The sequence below is a fragment of the Brassica rapa genome, chromosome A10 (genome assembly GCF_000309985.2).
Source record: "Brassica rapa cultivar Chiifu-401-42 chromosome A10, CAAS_Brap_v3.01, whole genome shotgun sequence".
In the NCBI taxonomy this organism is placed as follows: Eukaryota; Viridiplantae; Streptophyta; class Magnoliopsida; order Brassicales; family Brassicaceae; genus Brassica; species Brassica rapa.
The window spans coordinates 4,785,948-4,803,322 of NC_024804.2; the positions used below are offsets into that span (position 1 = coordinate 4,785,948).

General features: G+C 40.3%; 2 protein-coding genes, 10 non-coding genes and 1 pseudogene across 14 annotated transcripts; all 13 read left to right on the plus strand.

The window, feature by feature from the left end:
* The first annotated feature begins 4,746 nt into the window (after positions 1–4,746).
* LOC103849416 (DNA replication licensing factor MCM2) lies at positions 4,747–9,240 on the plus strand. Its single transcript, XM_009126181.3, has 17 exons — positions 4,747–5,041; positions 5,137–5,315; positions 5,408–5,562; positions 5,650–5,833; positions 5,927–6,146; positions 6,239–6,446; positions 6,562–6,696; positions 6,785–6,976; positions 7,055–7,227; positions 7,300–7,488; positions 7,561–7,677; positions 7,752–7,836; positions 7,943–8,086; positions 8,175–8,300; positions 8,398–8,580; positions 8,662–8,823; positions 8,929–9,240. Exons 1-17 carry the CDS (start codon positions 4,824–4,826, stop codon positions 9,052–9,054), a joined length of 2,796 nt encoding a protein of 931 aa, XP_009124429.2. The 5' UTR covers positions 4,747–4,823; the 3' UTR covers positions 9,055–9,240.
* A 239-nt stretch (positions 9,241–9,479) lies between these two features.
* On the plus strand, positions 9,480–11,879 carry LOC103849415. Of its 3 annotated transcripts, none has more exons than XR_004452789.1 (2): positions 9,480–10,973; positions 11,112–11,879. XR_004452789.1 is itself a non-coding variant. In XM_033282576.1 (2 exons), the coding sequence occupies exons 1-2, from the start codon at positions 9,821–9,823 to the stop codon at positions 10,864–10,866; spliced, it is 966 nt and encodes a 321-aa protein (XP_033138467.1). In that variant the 5' UTR covers positions 9,480–9,820; the 3' UTR covers positions 10,867–11,089. The 3 variants fall into 3 exon arrangements, 2 of the variants coding, with proteins under 2 accessions (XP_033138467.1, XP_033138466.1); XM_033282576.1 differs by lacking the exon at positions 11,112–11,879 and having other exon boundaries at positions 9,480–9,855; positions 9,936–11,089; XM_033282575.1 differs by lacking the exon at positions 11,112–11,879 and having other exon boundaries at positions 9,480–11,089.
* A 72-nt stretch (positions 11,880–11,951) lies between these two features.
* On the plus strand, positions 11,952–12,071 carry LOC117129497. Its single transcript, XR_004453141.1, has one exon. It is a non-coding gene; the product is annotated as a 5S ribosomal RNA (ribosomal RNA).
* Positions 12,072–12,454: 383 nt separating this feature from the next.
* On the plus strand, positions 12,455–12,573 carry LOC117129361. The gene has a single exon (XR_004453012.1). It is a non-coding gene; the product is annotated as a 5S ribosomal RNA (ribosomal RNA).
* Positions 12,574–12,955: 382 nt separating this feature from the next.
* On the plus strand, positions 12,956–13,074 carry LOC117129364. Its single transcript, XR_004453015.1, has one exon. It is a non-coding gene; the product is annotated as a 5S ribosomal RNA (ribosomal RNA).
* A 404-nt stretch (positions 13,075–13,478) lies between these two features.
* Positions 13,479–13,597, plus strand: LOC117129499. Its single transcript, XR_004453143.1, has one exon. It is a non-coding gene; the product is annotated as a 5S ribosomal RNA (ribosomal RNA).
* Positions 13,598–13,978: 381 nt separating this feature from the next.
* Positions 13,979–14,097, plus strand: LOC117129355. Its single transcript, XR_004453006.1, has one exon. It is a non-coding gene; the product is annotated as a 5S ribosomal RNA (ribosomal RNA).
* Positions 14,098–14,490: 393 nt separating this feature from the next.
* LOC117129492 lies at positions 14,491–14,609 on the plus strand. The gene has a single exon (XR_004453136.1). It is a non-coding gene; the product is annotated as a 5S ribosomal RNA (ribosomal RNA).
* A 382-nt stretch (positions 14,610–14,991) lies between these two features.
* On the plus strand, positions 14,992–15,110 carry LOC117129366. The gene has a single exon (XR_004453017.1). It is a non-coding gene; the product is annotated as a 5S ribosomal RNA (ribosomal RNA).
* Positions 15,111–15,261: 151 nt separating this feature from the next.
* LOC117129369 lies at positions 15,262–15,380 on the plus strand (annotated as a pseudogene).
* A 382-nt stretch (positions 15,381–15,762) lies between these two features.
* On the plus strand, positions 15,763–15,881 carry LOC117129502. Its single transcript, XR_004453146.1, has one exon. It is a non-coding gene; the product is annotated as a 5S ribosomal RNA (ribosomal RNA).
* A 383-nt stretch (positions 15,882–16,264) lies between these two features.
* Positions 16,265–16,383, plus strand: LOC117129356. The gene has a single exon (XR_004453007.1). It is a non-coding gene; the product is annotated as a 5S ribosomal RNA (ribosomal RNA).
* A 395-nt stretch (positions 16,384–16,778) lies between these two features.
* LOC117129359 lies at positions 16,779–16,896 on the plus strand. The gene has a single exon (XR_004453010.1). It is a non-coding gene; the product is annotated as a 5S ribosomal RNA (ribosomal RNA).
* The last annotated feature ends 479 nt before the right edge of the window (positions 16,897–17,375 follow it).

Below are 17,375 nucleotides of genomic sequence, written 5' to 3' on the forward strand. Positions count from 1 at the left end.
TGGGTCTGCTTATATAGAGCATTACCTCAGACAGAGACCAAACGGTCACAAAAAAAGAAAGGAAACAAAAACTAAACAAGGAAACCGATAAACTAGCCGTTAGGAGAATTTCTTGGTTCCAATGGCTTTCTTCAAGGGATTGATTCTGGTTTTGTATCTGGACGGTTTGAGGCTGTAAGTGAGCTTCTTGGGAACTTCTTTACTGAAGAAATATGTATAGAAGTCGTACCAATCTTGATGGTAAAAGAGCTGTTGAGAATTGATGGCTTTTGACTCCAAAAATGGCAAGTATGGTCTTGTTTGATTCTGAATAATCTGATGGATGCTGGTGCATTGTAAGAACGTCTCTGACTCTCCTGGACTTTTGTATTGGTCTCCTGAATGGTTAGATGTCTCTCCTGGTCGCCAATGTCTGGTTTGCAATTGATTGAACCAGCCAGCTTCCAAATAAGGCAAGTGCAGAACTGGTCTGTCCGGTTTTGAGAAATTGATCATAACTCCATATTTCCGTGGACTTTTCTTCCCATTCTTGGCTTGTTGGAAACCTAAGAGATCCTTCTTGATGTCCAAGCTTTGGTTTGGGTCGGAACGCTTCTTTGTTGGGCTTGAAACAACTTCTAAACTCGGATACTCGCAGATGGACGGGATGGAGAACCTCCGGTTTGTAAAATTCATATCTTCCTGGTCCGAGTATCTTTGATGATGATTCCAATTGGGATTGACTCCTTGTTGAGCGTAGAGTGCAGGAAAATTAGTTTCATGGACAATGTCCTCCTGGTTGGTGAGATACGCCGTTTTGATTGAACACATATCCTGGTGAGTCTTTGGATTAGCTGTTTGTTGCAACTGGTTGGCTTCTGGTTCAGGTACTGATTTGATGACCGCATCAACTTGGCTATGACAAAGGTTTTCTTCTCCGATCTCAAGACTGGGCGGTGCTCATCCGTTGTGGAGGCGAGACTGCTTCGATTCTGGGAGGCTAAGAACGTTAAGCATGGCGGTGAGCTGATGTGGATGGATCTGCTCATGGTCGATGTCAACGTGAGTTGTTCATTCTATCACAATCGTTTTATAATTAAAGATTATGATTATTAGTGTTGATTTGGTTTGTTGTTGATTCTCACCGATCATGTTATTTACCATTGATATTGATTTACTCTTAAGTAGCATTGATAATGATTTTCTGGTGAACTTCCCTCGGTTAAATGACAAACTCATATATCCTCCTCTCTGTTGTTTAGAATCAATCTGAATCAATCTCCGTTATCAAGCTTCTCCTCACAAGATTTTTTGCCTCTTCATTTTTTCCTAATCTTCTATTTGATCTCTGTTTCGTTTTGAAGAAACACTCTGTTTCACTTTACTTTGTTGGGTTTGTGTATTATCAGACAGAGGTTAGCTTTACAGAATAATGGTCGAGGAACTTCGCCATTGAAACCTCTTATACAGTTTTAGACACGGAGAGTTAATAGCAACTGTTGATGAAATGAAGATTCCAAGAAAAAAAAATTATATAGATGCCAACACATCACTCCAATGTTTTTAGTAATCACCTTTAGATCATGCTCTGTTCTTTTAAATGATTGTCCTTCAGATGTTTTTCTTTCATTCTGCAGGATGAAAAGAAGCCTACAACCCGCAGTATGTGTGACATGCTTTTCATAGCAGCCATTCCCAGGCATCTTCATCATCGGCAGTTGATTGACAGAGAGAAAATAGACGTTAAGGTGAAAACGAACCTGAGCTAAGGTGCATAAATCAAATGAAAAATAATTTTCTTATCTTTTTTTTTTAACTTTGCAACTTTTAAGATTTTCCCAATCTGTTTTCTGATGTTCTTGGAACTGATTGCAGTGATGGTATGAAAGGCTACTTGACTCCATGTTCAGGGGAGACTCACTCGCCTATTTTTAGATCCCTAATTTATGGTATGGAGGATATCTTGACCAACCAAGTCATTCAGTATGGCTGGGAAAACATTCACGTACCAGGATTAAGCTAACTGAGTTCAATTTCTGCCCTTAACATCAGACCTTTACTGTTGCCACCATCGTCTCTCTATAGAAAGATTTAATGTTGATACAATCCAAATCCAGTTGATACATTCAGTATGGCTGGAGGTGATGTTCGTTCTGCCACATGTAGCTCCTGCAACCATTCTCACTGCTATTTTACATTTCAGGCTTTTTTAATATTTTTGCATCGCAATATCTACAAGTTGATCAAATTCTGAATCATATTATCGGTTGTTTTGGGTTTTATTTAAAAAGAATTGGGATAAGTCAGCATTTTAATGCACGATTTGATTCTCTGATCATCATTAGTTGCATCATTGCCTATTATTGTTCAATCCATATTCTCGGAGGTTCAAATCAACATATAGCTATTTTGAGTAATGTTTTAATATGTTAAAAAAAGTCGAGAACCACCTGTTAAGCATGAAACTGAAAAACCAACTTCGTAATTGAGAAAGATAAGAACAAAAAATAATTGCAAATTTGCAACAGGGAAAATGTGATTTACTTCGTTCTACAAATTCTTATCCTTCCGTTCGATTATCACTAAGAGTATGAGTGGTTATTTGTAAAGTCAACTACATATATACAAATATTATAAAACAATAGCCCGACCCTATTTGTATTAATTTATTTTAATATATAAAATAGCCCGTAAAAAACAAAAAACAAGATGAACCAATAGGTTTATAGTATATTAGTGAGCGTACATATAAAATGTATAATATTATATAGTGAATGCAAAATTGAATTTACTAATTTGATATACATATACTGAGCATTTAACATATGAATAATATTTTAGCAAAAAAACAACATAGAAATAATTATTTGCTTTACCCATTTACATTAATTTATATTTTAAGGTCCATGATTTCACGATAAATAGTGTTCCTATCATTGTTTGTTTTATCCATTTACATCAATTCATTTTTTAAGGTCCATGATTTGGCGATAAATAGTTCTCCTAACTTCTGCTTAGGCATGGGCATTCGGGGTCCCAATCGGGTTTCAACTTTATCCATTGGGGTTTTGGTTTTTCGGGTTTATCAAAATCAATCCTATTCGGGTTATATAAAAGTTTGATTCGGGACCGGTTCGGGTTCGGGTCGGAGTTAGTAAATCTTCAAGGAACCGGTATAATCCATTGTACTTTCGGGTTCGTGTCCCAATCGGTTCTTCGATTTAAAAATACCTTATTTTTACATATTTTGTAACTAAAACATAAATGAAATCGGTTCTTCGAATTTAGAATACATTATTTGAACTTTTTTAATAGCCAAAACATAAGTAAAATCGATTCAAAATAAAAAAAAAACATCAAACAAAGATAAACATAGTTAGTGATAGAAAGAAGACCAGATAAATGAAATCATAAAACAAAAACTAAGTTCTCATGAAATGAGAAACATTATTCAATGAAAACAAAACCGAAATCTAAAAACTTCAAGTTTCAACCGCCACATTCCAACATCAACATTCATGTAATAGATAATTATTTTAGAATTTCAATAATATCCAAAAGTATTTTGGATACATATTAAGAATTACGATCATATTTGGTAGAATTTTTTTTGTGATTTTAAATGTTTCGGGTTCTATTGGATATCCATTTAGATCCGGGTTCGGTTCGGATAATACCCATAATCCAAAATACCAAAAAAACAGGATTCATTCGGTATTTATGTTGGGTTCGGATAGGTTCAGATTCATTTTTATCGGATCGGGTACGGTTCAGATTTTCGGGGTCGGTTTATTTGTCCATCCCTCCTTCTGCTCTTTTTTTTCATACAATAGTGCAAACATATTATTATAAATTACTTCTACTTATCTATTTGAATAAACGAACAGTCTATTATTTAAAATTTCTGAATGATTCCCTTTGTACGGTAAACAATTTTATTTCAAAGTATTAATACACCAATGCAAAATATATTTTGCAACATAATTACATGCATCTGCAGCATAAACTCTTTATTATATACGAACATTGATTCTATAAAAAACGTCCATGCAATATTATCATTTAATTTAAATGTATTGTTAATTCATAACGCAAGTTTTCACAGTATTAATAATTTCTAAATTAATAGTAAAACATATCTAATAAATTCTAAATTTATTTAATAATGATAGACCGTATTCAATTCAAAGTATGGCAGAGAAGTTGAAATATGACTTTCATTAGGATAAAACTATCACATTTTAATTAAAACATGCACATACCAAGCTACTCACACTAACAAAAGGTTGTTTTAGCTTAGATAATATAAGTTTTTCCTTAACATATTTCTCTGGCATGATCATTGCATAATTATATGCAGGCATTATTAATTTTATTATATTAGATTATTTTTCATAGAATAAACTGTCATTTAATTTAGTCCAGAAATATTTATTAAAAATAACAATATGATATTCAAATTCTATTTATTTATTTTTTAATAATATCGTTTTTAATCTATAATTTGTTTAGAAAATGCTTCATAAAATTACTGTAAATTCATATAAAATAGTTTTTTCAAACTTCCCGCCCGTAGGGCGGGCGTCCTAGTAAAGAATACAACATTCTCCTTGTAATTTGATTGCCATCTTATCTAATAGATTTCCGTATGCTTTCATAGGAGCCGAGTAATGCGTATCCACAGGCCCAATTACACAGACAGGCCCATTTGCCAATTTGGCGCGAAAAACTCCCGCCTAAATCGAAGATACAATCTGATAACTGAGTGTCATTGTGCCCTAGTTTCCCCAGTTACCATTATCGAGAGAGAGAGAGTGAGAGAGAGAGAGAGAGTGAGGGTAAAAATGGCGGGAGAAGATTCAGAAAACCAGCCGTCGTCTCCAGCTTCACCTTCCTCCGCTGGGTTCAACACCGACCAGTTACCTTTCAGTACGAGCCAGAACTCCGAGAATTTTTCCGATGAAGAAGCAGAGGTAGATCCGCAAATCATAAGAGATGAGCCTGAGGAGCCGGAGGAAGAAGAAGAAGATGGAGAAGATCTCTTCAACGATAACTTCCTCCAGTATGCACGCCTTTCACTTACACAATCTTTCGTCTTAGTGTTTTAATTTGCTAAATTGTTTTTTTTTTTTTTAAATTTCCTGTGGAAATTGGCAGAGACTATGGAAAAAGAGATGAGCAAGATCAGTATGAGTCTGTTGGATTGGATGATTCGGTAGACGATGATAGGGATTTAGGTCAGATTGCGCTTGACCGTCGCGCCGCCGATGCTGTCCTCGATGCTCGTGAAAGTCGCTTCGCTAACCGCAAGCTTCCTCATCTTCTTCACGACAATGGTAACTTAGAAACCTCTAATCTCCTGTTCACTAACTGCAATGGGCACACTGAAATCTGAAACCCTAATTAGGATACGGTCCTTTGTGTACAGATTCAGATGAATGGAACTATAGACCTTCAAAGAGGGCTCGAGCTGCTGTTCCGCCAAGAGGCAGTGGTGGTGATCCTGATGGAAACCCAAGTTCCCCAGGAACATCACAGCCTGATGTTTCTATGACTGATCAAACAGATGACTATCAAGATGAGGTATTGATTATGTGTCTTTCAATTTCAGAGGTGGTTGGTTTCATTCTATTAGCAGTGCTAATCGTGTTTGTAAATTCGTAAATTTAGGATGACAATGACGATGAAGCAGAGTTTGAGATGTATCGGATCCAAGGAAGTCTGAGGGAATGGGTTATGAGAGACGAAGTGCGTCGATTCATTGCCAAGAAGTTCAGAGACTTCTTGCTCACATATGTGAAACCAAACAGTGAGAATGGAGAATATGTTCGTCTGATTAATGAAATGGTCTCAGGTACTTTCATCTTTGTTTGCTACTGCTAGAGAGTTATAGGAATGAGATAGCAGCTTTCTGAACTGGTATGTATGTCATCTGTCTTATTTGCAGCTAATAAGTGCAGTCTAGAAATTGACTACAAAGAGTTCATACATGTCCACCCGAATATTGCCATCTGGCTAGCCGATGCTCCACAACCTGTTCTTGAAGTCATGGAGGAGGTTTCAGAAAAGGTCATCTTTGATCTGCACCCAAACTACAAGAATATTCACCAGAAGATATATGTTCGTGTTACCAATCTACCAGTAAATGACCAGATTCGGAACATAAGGTAATTAGTATGAGCTCAACATATCGACAGTGGTGAATTTATAATTCATTCTCAAGATTTCAGCTTAACCTTTTTTCTCGGTGACTTTTCAGGCAGATTCATCTTAACACTATGATCCGCATTGGTGGAGTTGTCACAAGGCGTTCTGGGGTCTTTCCTCAGCTGCAGCAGGTGAAATATGACTGTAACAAGTGTGGAGCGGTTTTGGGACCTTTCTTCCAAAACTCTTATTCAGAAGTCAAGGTCGGTTCTTGTTCCGAATGCCAATCAAAAGGACCGTTTACTGTTAACGTCGAACAGGTAAGGATTCTATGGTCACTTTCTATCATTTTCCTTTGAATAAATGAGCTTCGCTGTAAGCTTAAATTTAGAAATGTGAATTTGAACATGCTGTTAATTACCCTTCTTGTTTCAGACAATATACAGGAACTATCAGAAGCTTACCATTCAAGAGAGTCCAGGAACAGTGCCTGCTGGACGACTTCCAAGACACAAGGAAGTTATCTTGCTGAATGACCTTATTGATTGCGCTCGTCCTGGAGAAGAAATTGTTCGTTCATATACCTTACTCTTCTAGAATACTTGCACACCTGTATATGATAGATGAATGATATTATCTTGCATGATATGTATTGCAGGAGGTTACTGGGATATATACCAACAATTTTGACCTCTCTTTGAACACAAAGAATGGTTTTCCTGTCTTCGCCACTGTGGTGGAAGCAAATTATGTTACAAAGAAGCAAGACCTCTTCTCTGCATACAAGCTAACCCAGGAAGACAAGACGCAAATTGAAGAGTTATCCAAGGATCCACGTATAGTTGAACGTGTAAGTTGGATATAAATTCTTGGAATTCCTTCAAAGTTAAGTTCATCCCACTTAAAGTTATTTCAATTTCTCTCTCAGATCATAAAGTCAATTGCTCCGTCAATATATGGACACGAAGATATCAAAACAGCTATTGCTCTTGCTATGTTTGGAGGCCAGGAGAAAAACATTAAAGGGAAACACAGATTGCGTGGAGACATTAATGTACTTCTACTAGGAGATCCAGGAACAGCAAAATCACAATTTCTGAAGTAAGTGTACATTTCTGGCAAATTGACTTCATGTAGTGAATATTCCATGACAGCAACCTTTTTTTTCTCTAGATACGTCGAGAAAACTGGTCAGAGAGCCGTCTACACGACTGGAAAGGGAGCTTCTGCTGTTGGTCTGACTGCAGCAGTACACAAGGATCCAGTGACAAGGGAGTGGACGCTTGAAGGAGGGGCACTTGTACTTGCGGACCGAGGAATCTGTCTTATCGATGAGTTTGACAAAATGAATGACCAGGACAGGTGACAAAAATGCAACAAGTGATAATTCATCTTTCTTGAGAAAGTGGCGCTGATATGTGTTTTTGTTACCAGGGTGAGTATCCATGAAGCCATGGAACAGCAGAGTATTAGTATATCAAAGGCAGGAATTGTTACTTCTCTTCAAGCTCGTTGCTCTGTTATTGCCGCAGCTAATCCAGTTGGTGGAAGGTACGGAAATAGCCAACTGAGCTACAATTTGTAGTCTGGATCTCGGTAATAAGTTTGTGGCATTGCAATTACAGGTACGATTCATCCAAATCATTTGCACAAAATGTCGAGTTGACAGATCCGATCCTTTCTCGTTTTGATATCCTTTGTGTTGTCAAGGTACTTTTTTCTAGACCTATGCTTTTCATTCTTGTGATCATATCAGTGACTGCGTTAACTTTTTTTTTGGTTATTGACATGACTTAAACCAATTGTATGGCTGCAGGATGTGGTTGACCCAGTGACAGATGAAATGCTTGCTGAATTTGTTGTCAATAGTCACTTCAAATCACAACCTAAAGGTGGTAAAATGGATGATAGTGAGCCCCAGGATGGCGTTCAGGGATCTAGCGGTTCTTCTGATCCCGAGGTTTGTGACTGTCACAGTAGCTGCAGCTTTGAAGTTTATATGTCTTTATGTCTCGGTAGTAATGCTATTTCATCATATGTATATACAGGTTCTTCCCCAGAACTTGCTGAGGAAATACTTAACATACTCGAAGTTGTATGTATTTCCAAAACTGAGTGAAATAGATGCAAAGAAGTTAGAAACGGTTTATGCTAATCTAAGAAGAGAGTCAATGGTGAGTTTTCTTGATTTTAATTGATACTGATGAGTTACCGTCTTTCTCAAATAGCATCCCGGTATAATCTCTTGACCTGCTAAATCTTTTGGTTCAGAACGGACAAGGAGTCTCTATTGCGACAAGGCACCTGGAGTCCATGATCCGAATGTCTGAAGCACATGCAAGGATGCACCTTAGACAGTATGTGACAGAGGAAGATGTTAACATGGCCATTAGAGTCCTGCTTGACTCTTTCATATCAACCCAGAAATTTGGAGTCCAGAGAACTCTAAGAGAGGTATGTAGCTAAGTTGTGCACAAACATTTCAGTGGAGCTTATATGGATTCTGAGATTTGAATTTATGAAAACTGGGTGCAGAGTTTCAAAAGATACATAACATACAAAAAGGACTACAACTCATTGCTGCTGGTTCTTCTGAAAGAGCTAGTGAAGAATGCTATGAAGTTTGAAGAAATCATTACCGGATCAAATTCGGGACTACCTTTTATCGAGGTTAAGATAGAGGAGCTGCAGACGAAGGTAATGTTCATATGGTTATGCTGTTGTTCTTAAAGTCCATATGGATGGGGGTTATTATAGAATTAGAGGCATGCTTCTTATAACTATTTACATGTACATTTGCAGGCCAACGAATACGACATTGCAGATCTAAGGCCGTTCTTTTCAAGCACAGATTTTGCGAAAGCACGTTTCGAGTTGGATCAGGTTCTAGGAGTGATCAAATGTCCTAGAAGGCTAGTCACTTGGTAAAGCAAGAAGCTTACAGCTACTAAAAACCAATGTTTTATCATATTATTGAGTTTTTCATTATTCGATGGATTATTAGAAGTTGGTTTCGTTTTGTGTTAAAATTTAGCCTTGAAACCGTGACACCAGTGTGACGAACTAGTCAACCGGCTTTGAGTTGGTCAATGAAATCTTATTCATTTTGGTACTTTTAAAAATTTAAGATGTGAAATATTATATATTCGAGAAAATGGCCAACAATTTTACAATGTTAAAATTAGCAAACAATGCTCAAAGCTTAAAATTTTCAATACCAAAGGAGGATAGTCAAATAAACGGTCCCTTTATGACGTTAAAAAGGAAATTAAAGAAACTAATTTCCTTTCTGTAAAAGGAAAACCAACCGTCTTAGAAAATTACTTTATATATACACCAACCGCCTCGCTCGTTTCGGTTGTATTTGCAAGTCCTATTATTTTTATTTTTTTGTCTTCTTTTGATTTCTCTCTAGGGTTATTTCAGTGGGTATTCGTCAAAATCAGAGATTTTTCACTTGGCAGGGAAGTTTCGGTTTAATGGTTTTTCTTATGTCCGTCAAATTGCTGCAAATTTTTTTCTGATTATTGTGGCTTTGGACAGAACAACTTCTGTAATTCGTGGACTGATTCTCCAAACTTCTATCTAATCCTTTGCTTTGTAGCCGGAAGAAACTCTTTCGAACAAACAATGGAACGCAACGAGGAAGAAGCTAGAAGAGCAATGGGTATTGCTGAGAAGAGACTCTTAGAGAATGATTACCACGGAGCCAAAACATTCGTTAACCAGGCAAGGAGTTTGTATCCAAATCTTGATGGTTTACAACAAGCCCTGATTATGATCGATGTTTATATCTCTGCATCTACCAGGAGAGGAAGAGAAGCTGATTGGTATGAGATTCTCGGTGTAGATAGCTTAGCAGATGACGAAACCGTCAAGAAACAGTACAAGAAGTTAGCTCTTTTGCTTCACCCGGACAAAAACAAGTTCAGCGGTGCAGAAGGCGCGTTTAAACTGGTTTTAGAAGCTTGGTCTCAGTTGTCTGATCATCAAGGAAAACATAAAAAGAGTGGAATGCAGAAACCACCAAAGCCACACGAGGCAGCTTCATCTAACAGGCCAAACCCAAAGCCACGTGAGCCAGCTCCATCTAACAAGCCAAAGCCAAAGCCTAGGCATGAGCCTGAACTAACGCCTAAGATTGAACCTACTTTTTGGACAGTGTGCAGTAGATGCAAGACGTATTGTGAATTCTTGAGGGCTGATTACCTTAACAAAACATTGTCTTGTCCAAATTGCTGTCGGAGATTCATTGCAGTCGAGGTTATTCCAGAGATCATTAATGGGAGGCCTGTCATCAGATTGAGTCCCTCTCAGGAAACTTTTTCTTCAACTTGGGCATATGATAGCAGAAAGTCTACGAGTCAAACACACAAGAGATTGAAAAGATGGTTTGAGCCTAAGCTTGAGTCTGATTTTGTGCCAAGAGAGGAGAAAGTTCGTAACTTTACGTTTTGGACAGTGTGCAATAGATGCAAGACGTATTGTAGATTTGCCAGGTCTAGTTATGTTAACAAGATCTTGCCTTGTCCAAACTGTCGTGAAGATTTCGTTGCGAATGAGATCATTCCAGAGGTAGTCAATGGGAGTCCTGTCATCAAATTGACTCCACATTTTCGACCAACATGCAAAAGCACAAGTGGTGCTTCTTCTTTTACAAGAGCGTCAGCATCTTCTAGTAGCGCAAAAGCTGCAAATAGAGGACAAGAATCAATGAAATATTGGTTTGGGGAGTCATAAGAATGTTTCTGCTGCTGCTGCTAGAGAGGCTTTGCAATAAACGATGACAGCAACAAGTGCAAACTGTACTCTTGAAACAGAGAGGATTTTCAAGAAACCAAAGAGAAGTAAGACGATCATATTTAGATGTTGAATATTCCTGTTTTTTCTTTTTCTTTTTTGTTACCTTTCATGGAATTGTTTTTTTTTTTTTGACGTCTTTCATGGAATTGTTTTGTTGATCTTTATGTTGTTTCTTTATTTAGGAAAAACAACACCATGTTTGTGGAAGTCTACACCAAGTTCCAGCTTCTGCCATTTTCTTACTATACCAACGATCCGGAAAGCATGACCCGCACATGAAAATCATGTGAAAACTGTCTAGAAACGTTTAAAAATATACCCTTGATTGTATTGACCACAATTTAAAGAGAGTGATCATATTAAGTTTAAATATGAAATTTTAATGCTTCTAACAATATATAAAAGAGATCTTGGACCAATTTCTCTTTTGAAACTATTATAAAACATCATGCTACACAGAGTTAAGCAATCATTCTAGATTTCCATCACTTGAAAGTTCAAAACTAATTTCAACATGGAGTAAAAGTTCAAATCCCAGTTTCATAGTTCAAAACAATATCACATACAGATCCAAACATTACTGTTAGTTTACCGCATACCAAAAAAAAAACATTAACAATGTTGCAAGAGAGCATGACATGTTGACATACTTCGGGCTTCTACTTTAACACTTTAAGGCACTGTGTGCTGGTTGTGTACTTTAGATTTGTGCTTTGGATATAATGTGACAAAATTGCCCATTTCGGAAAACTCTAGAAACCATCAAAGGTAGTTAAAGGACGTCGCGATTTTTCGGCCCCAAATTCAGCCGTTTTGACCCTCAAACGGGTTGCTGAAATTTACGGAGCGTAAAATAGTCGCGATGTGTTTTTTTCGAGTGATTTGGTGTTGTTGTGTTCTACATCAATCTCGACGCACTTTCGTTCGAGAAAAAAAAATGCCAACAAATCTTGTGGGTCCCACGCCATCCACTCGAATTGTCGGAACGAAAGGACATATGGAATCGCGAGTCATGTGCTAACGGGTGCGATCATACCAGCACTAATGCACCGGATCCCATCAGAACTCCGCAGTTAAGCGTGCTTGGGCGAGAGTAGTACTAGGATGGGTGACCTCCTGGGAAGTCCTCGTGTTTGCACCCCCTTTTTTATTTTGTTTTTGGATCTAAAACGATTCTAGCTTTGGAAAATCCATAACTTTTGAACCGTGAGGAACTACGCCGCCCACAGCACCATTTCGGAAAGGCCCAGAAACCATCAAGGGCGGTTAAAGGACGTCGCGATTTTTCGGCCCCAAATTCAGCCGTTTTGACCCTCAAACGGGCTGCTGAAATTTACGGAGCGTAAAATAGTCGCGATGCGTTTTTTCGAATGTTTGTTGTTGTTGTTGTTGTTGTTGTGTTCTACATCAATCTCGACGCACTTTCGTTCGAGAAAAAAAATGCCAACAAATCTTGTGGGTCCCACGCCATCCTCTCGAATTGTCGGAACGAAAGGACATATGGAATCGCGAGTCATGTACTAACGGGTGTGATCATACCAGCACTAATGCACCGGATCCCATCAGAACTCCGCAGTTAAGCGTGCTTGGGTGAGAGTAGTATTAGGATGGGTGACCTCCCGGGAAGTCCTCGTGTTGCACCCCTTTTTTATTTTGTTTTTGGATCTAAAACGATTCTAGCTTGGGAAAACCCATAACTTTGAACCGTGAGGAACTACGCCGCCCACAGCACCATTTCGGAAGGCCCAGAAACCATCAAGGGCGGTTAAAGGACGTCGCGATTTTTCGGCCACCAATTCAGCCGTTTTGACCCTCAAACGGGCTGCTGAAATTTACGGAGCGTAAAATAGTCGCGATGCGTTTTTTTCGAGTGTTTGTTTGTTGTTGTTGTTGTTGTTTTGTTCTACATCAATCTCGACGCACTTTCGTTCGAGAAAAAAAATGCCAACAAATCTTGTGGGTCCCACGCCATCCACTCGAATTGTCGGAACGAAAGGACATATGGAATCGCGAGTCATGTATTAACGGGTGTGATCATACCAGCACTAATGCACCGGATCCCATCAGAACTCCGCAGTTAAGCGTGCTTGGGCGAGAGTAGTAATAGGATGGGTGACCTCACGGGAAGTCCTCGTGTTGCAACCACTTTTTATATTTGTTTTTGGATCTAAAACGATTCTAGCTTTGGAAAACCCATAACTTGAAAACCCATAACTTTTGAACCGTGAGGAACTACGCCGCCCACAGCACCATTTCGGAAAGGCCCAGAAACCATCAAGGGCGGTTAAAGGACGTCACGATTTTTCGGCCCCAATTCAGCCGTTTTGACCCTCAAACGGGCTGCTGAAATTTACGGAGCGTAAAATAGTCGCGATGCGTTTTTTTCGAGTGTTTGTTGTTGTTTGTTTTTGTTGTGTTGTTGTTTCTACATCAATCTCGACGCACTTTCGTTCGAGAAAAAAAAATGCCAACAAATCTTGTGGGTCCCACGCCATCCACTCGAATTGTCGGAACGAAAGGACATATGGAATCGCGAGTCATGTACTAACGGGTGCGATCATACCAGCACTAATGCACCGGATCCCATCAGAACTCCGCAGTGAAGCGTGCTTGGGCGAGAGTAGTACTAGGATGGGTGACCTCCCGGGAAGTCCTCGTGTTGCACCCCTTTTTTATTTTGTTTTTGGATCTAAAACGATTCTAGCTTTGGAAAACCCATAACTTTTGAATCGTGAGGAACTACGCCGCCCACAGACCATTTCGGAAAGGCCCAGAAACCATCAAGGGCTGTTAAAGGACGTCGCGATTTTTCGGCACCAATTTCAGCCGTTTTGACCCTCAAAAGGGCTTCTGAAATTTACGGAGCGTAAAATAGTCGCGATGCGTTTTTTCGAGTGTTTGTTGTTGTTGCTGTTGTTGTTGTGTTCTACATCAATCTCGATGCACTTTCGTTCGAGAAAAAAAATGCCAACAAATCTTGTGGGTCCCACGCCATCCACTCGAATTGTCGGAACGAAAGGACATATGGAATCGCGAGTCATGTATTAACGGGTGTGATCATACCAGCACTAATGCACCGGATCCCATCAGAACTCCGCAGTTAAGCGTGCTTGGGCGAGAGTAGTACCAGGAAGGGTGACCTCACGGGAAGTCCTCGTGTTGCACCCCTTTTTATTTTGTTTTTGGATCTAAAACGATTCTAGCTTTGGAAAACCCATAACTTGAAAACCATAACTTTTGAACCGTGAGGAACGACGCCGCCCACAGCACCATTTCGGAAAGGCCCAGAAACCATCAAGGGCGGTTAAAGGACGTCACGATTTTTCGGCCCCAATTCAGCCGTTTTGACCCTCAAACGGGCTGCTGAAATTTACGGAGCGTAAAATAGTCGCGATGCGTTTTTTCGAGTGTTGTGTTGTTGTTGTTGTTGTGTGTGTTCTACATCAATCTCGACGCACTTTCGTTCGAGAAAAAAAATGCCAACAAATCTTGTGGGTCCCACGCCATCCACTCGAATTGTCGGAACGAAAGGACATATGGAATCGCGAGTCATGTACTAACGGGTGCGATCATACCAGCACTAATGCACCGGATCCCATCAGAACTCCGCAGTTAAGCGTGCTTGGGCGAGAGTAGTACTAGGATGGGTGACCTCCCGGGAAGTCCTCGTGTTGCACCCCTTTTTTATTTTGTTTTTGGATCTAAAACGATTCTAGCTTTGGAAAATCCATAACTTTTGAACCGTGACGAACTACGCCGCCCACAACACCATTTCGGAAAGGCCCAGAAACCATCAAGGGCGGTTAAAGGACGTCGCGATTTTTCGGCCCCAAATTCAGCCGTTTTGACCCTCAAACGGGCTGCTGAAATTTACGGAGCGTAAAATAGTCGCGATGCGTTTTTTCGAATGTTTGTTGTTGTTGTTGTTGTTGTTGTGTTCTACATCAATCTCGACGCACTTTCGTTCGAGAAAAAAAATGCCAACAAATCTTGTGGGTCCCACGCCATCCACTCGAATTGTCGGAACGAAAGGACATATGAAATCGCGAGTCATGTACTAACGGGTGTGATCATACCAGCACTAATGCACCGGATCCCATCAGAACTCTGCAGTTAAGTGTGCTTGGGTGAGAGTAGTATTAGGATGGGTGACCTCCCGGGAAGTCCTCGTGTTGCACCCGTTTTTTATTTTGTTTTTGGATCTAAAACGATTCTAGCTTTGGAAAACCCATAACTTTTGAACCGTGAGGAACTACGCCGCCCACAGCACCATTTCGGAAAGGCCCAGAAACCATCAAGGGCGGTTAAAGGACGTCACGATTTTTCGCCCCCAAATTCAGCCGTTTTGACCCTCAAACACCGGATCCCATCAGAACTCTGCAGTTAAGTGTGCTTGGGTGAGAGTAGTATTAGGATGGGTGACCTCCCGGGAAGTCCTCGTGTTGCACCCCTTTTTTATTTTGTTTTTGGATCTAAAACGATTCTAGCTTTGGAAAACCCATAACTTTTGAACCGTGAGGAACTACGCCGCCCACAGCACCATTTCGGAAAGGCCCAGAACCATCAGGGCGTTAAAGACGTCACGATTTTTCGCCCCAAAATTCAGCCGTTTTGACCCTCAAACGGGCTGCTGAAATTTACGGAGCGTAAAATAGTCGCGATGCGTTTTTTCGAGTGTTTGTTGTTGTTGTTGTTGTTGTTGTGTTGTGTTCTACATCAATCTCGACGCACTTTCGTTCGAGAAAAAAATGCCAACAAATCTTGTGGGTCCCACGCCATCCACTCGAATTGTCGGAACGAAAGGACATATGGAATCGCGAGTCATGTACTAACGGGTGCGATCATACCAGCACTAATGCACCGGATCCCATCAGAACTCCGCAGTTAAGCGTGCTTGGGCGAGAGTAGTACTAGGATGGGTGACCTCCCGGGAAGTCTTCGTGTTGCACCCCTTTTTTTATTTTGTTTTTGGATTTAAAACGATTCTAGCTTTGGAAAATTCATAACTTTTGAACCGTGACGAACTACGCCGCCCACAACACCATTTCGGAAAGGCCCAGAAACCATCAAGGGCGGTTAAAGGACGTCGCGATTTTTCGGCCCCAAATTCAGCCGTTTTGACCCTCAAAAGGGCTTCTGAAATTTACGGAGCGTAAAATAGTCGCGATGCGTTTTTTCGAGTGTTTGTTGTTGTTGCTGTTGTTGTTGTGTTCTACATCAATCTCGATGCACTTTCGTTCGAGAAAAAAAATGCCAACAAATCTTGTGGGTCCCACGCCATCCACTCGAATTGTCGGAACGAAAGGACGTATGGAATCGCGAGTCATGTATTAACGGGTGTGATCATACCAGCACTAATGCACCGGATCCCATCAGAACTCCGCAGTTAAGCGTGCTTGGGCGAGAGTAGTACCAGGAAGGGTGACCTCACGGGAAGTCCTCGTGTTGCACCCCTTTTTTATTTTGTTTTTGGATCTAAAACGATTCTAGCTTTGGAAAACCCATAACTTGAAAACCCATACTTTGAACCGTGAGGAACGACGCCGCCCACAGCACCATTACGGAAGGCCCAGAAACCATCAAGGCGGTTAAAGGACGTCACGATTTTTCGGCCCCAATTCAGCCGTTTTGACCCTCAAACGGGCTGCTGAAATTTACGGAGCGTAAAAATAGTCGCGATGCGTTTTTTCGAGTGTTTGTTGTTGTTGCTGTTGTTGTTGTGTTCTACATCAATCTCGACGCAACTTTTCGTTCGAGAAAAAAAAATGCCAACAAATCTTGTGGGTCCCACGCCATCCACTCGATTGTCGGAACGAAAGGACATATGGAATCGCGAGTCATGTACTAACGGGTGCGATCATACCAGCACTAATGCACCGGATCCCATCAGAACTCCGCAGTTAAGCGTGCTTGGGCGAGAGTAGTACTAGGATGGTGACCTCCCGGGAAGTCCTCGTGTTGCACCCCTTTTTTTTTTGTTTTTGGATCTAAAACGATTCTAGCTTTGGAAAATCCATAACTTTTGAACCGTGACGGAACTACGCCGCCCACAACACCATTTCGGAAAGGCCCAGAAACCATCAAGGGCGGTTAAAGGACGTCGCGATTTTTTGGCCCAATTCAGCCGTTTTGACCCTCAACGGGCTGCTGAATTTTACGGAGCGTAAAATAGTCGCGATGCGTTTTTCGAATGTTGTTGTTGTTGTGTTGTTTGTTGTGTTCTACATCAATCTCGACGCACTTTCGTTCGAGAAAAAAAATGCCAACAAATCTTGTGGGTCCCACGCCATCCACTCGAATTGGTCGGAACGAAAGGACATATGATTCGCGAGTCATGTACTAACGGGGTGTGATCATACCAGCACTAATAATGCACCGATCCCATCAGAACTCTGCAGTTAAGTGTGCTTGGGTGAGAGTAGTATTAGGATGGGTGACCTCCCGGG

Excerpts from the sequence above, each read along its gene's own strand:
- LOC103849415 (XM_033282575.1), top strand. The coding sequence starts at position 9,757 with ATGGAACGCAACGAGGAAGAAGCTAGAAGAGCAATGGGTATTGCTGAG.
- LOC103849416 (XM_009126181.3), top strand. The coding sequence starts at position 4,824 with ATGGCGGGAGAAGATTCAGAAAACCAGCCGTCGTCTCCAGCTTCACCT. Across the intron at positions 5,042-5,136 it reads TTCAACGATAACTTCCTCCA|AGACTATGGAAAAAGAGATG; the intron begins GTATGCACGCCT and ends GGAAATTGGCAG. Across the intron at positions 7,678-7,751 it reads GCTAATCCAGTTGGTGGAAG|GTACGATTCATCCAAATCAT; the intron begins GTACGGAAATAG and ends TTGCAATTACAG.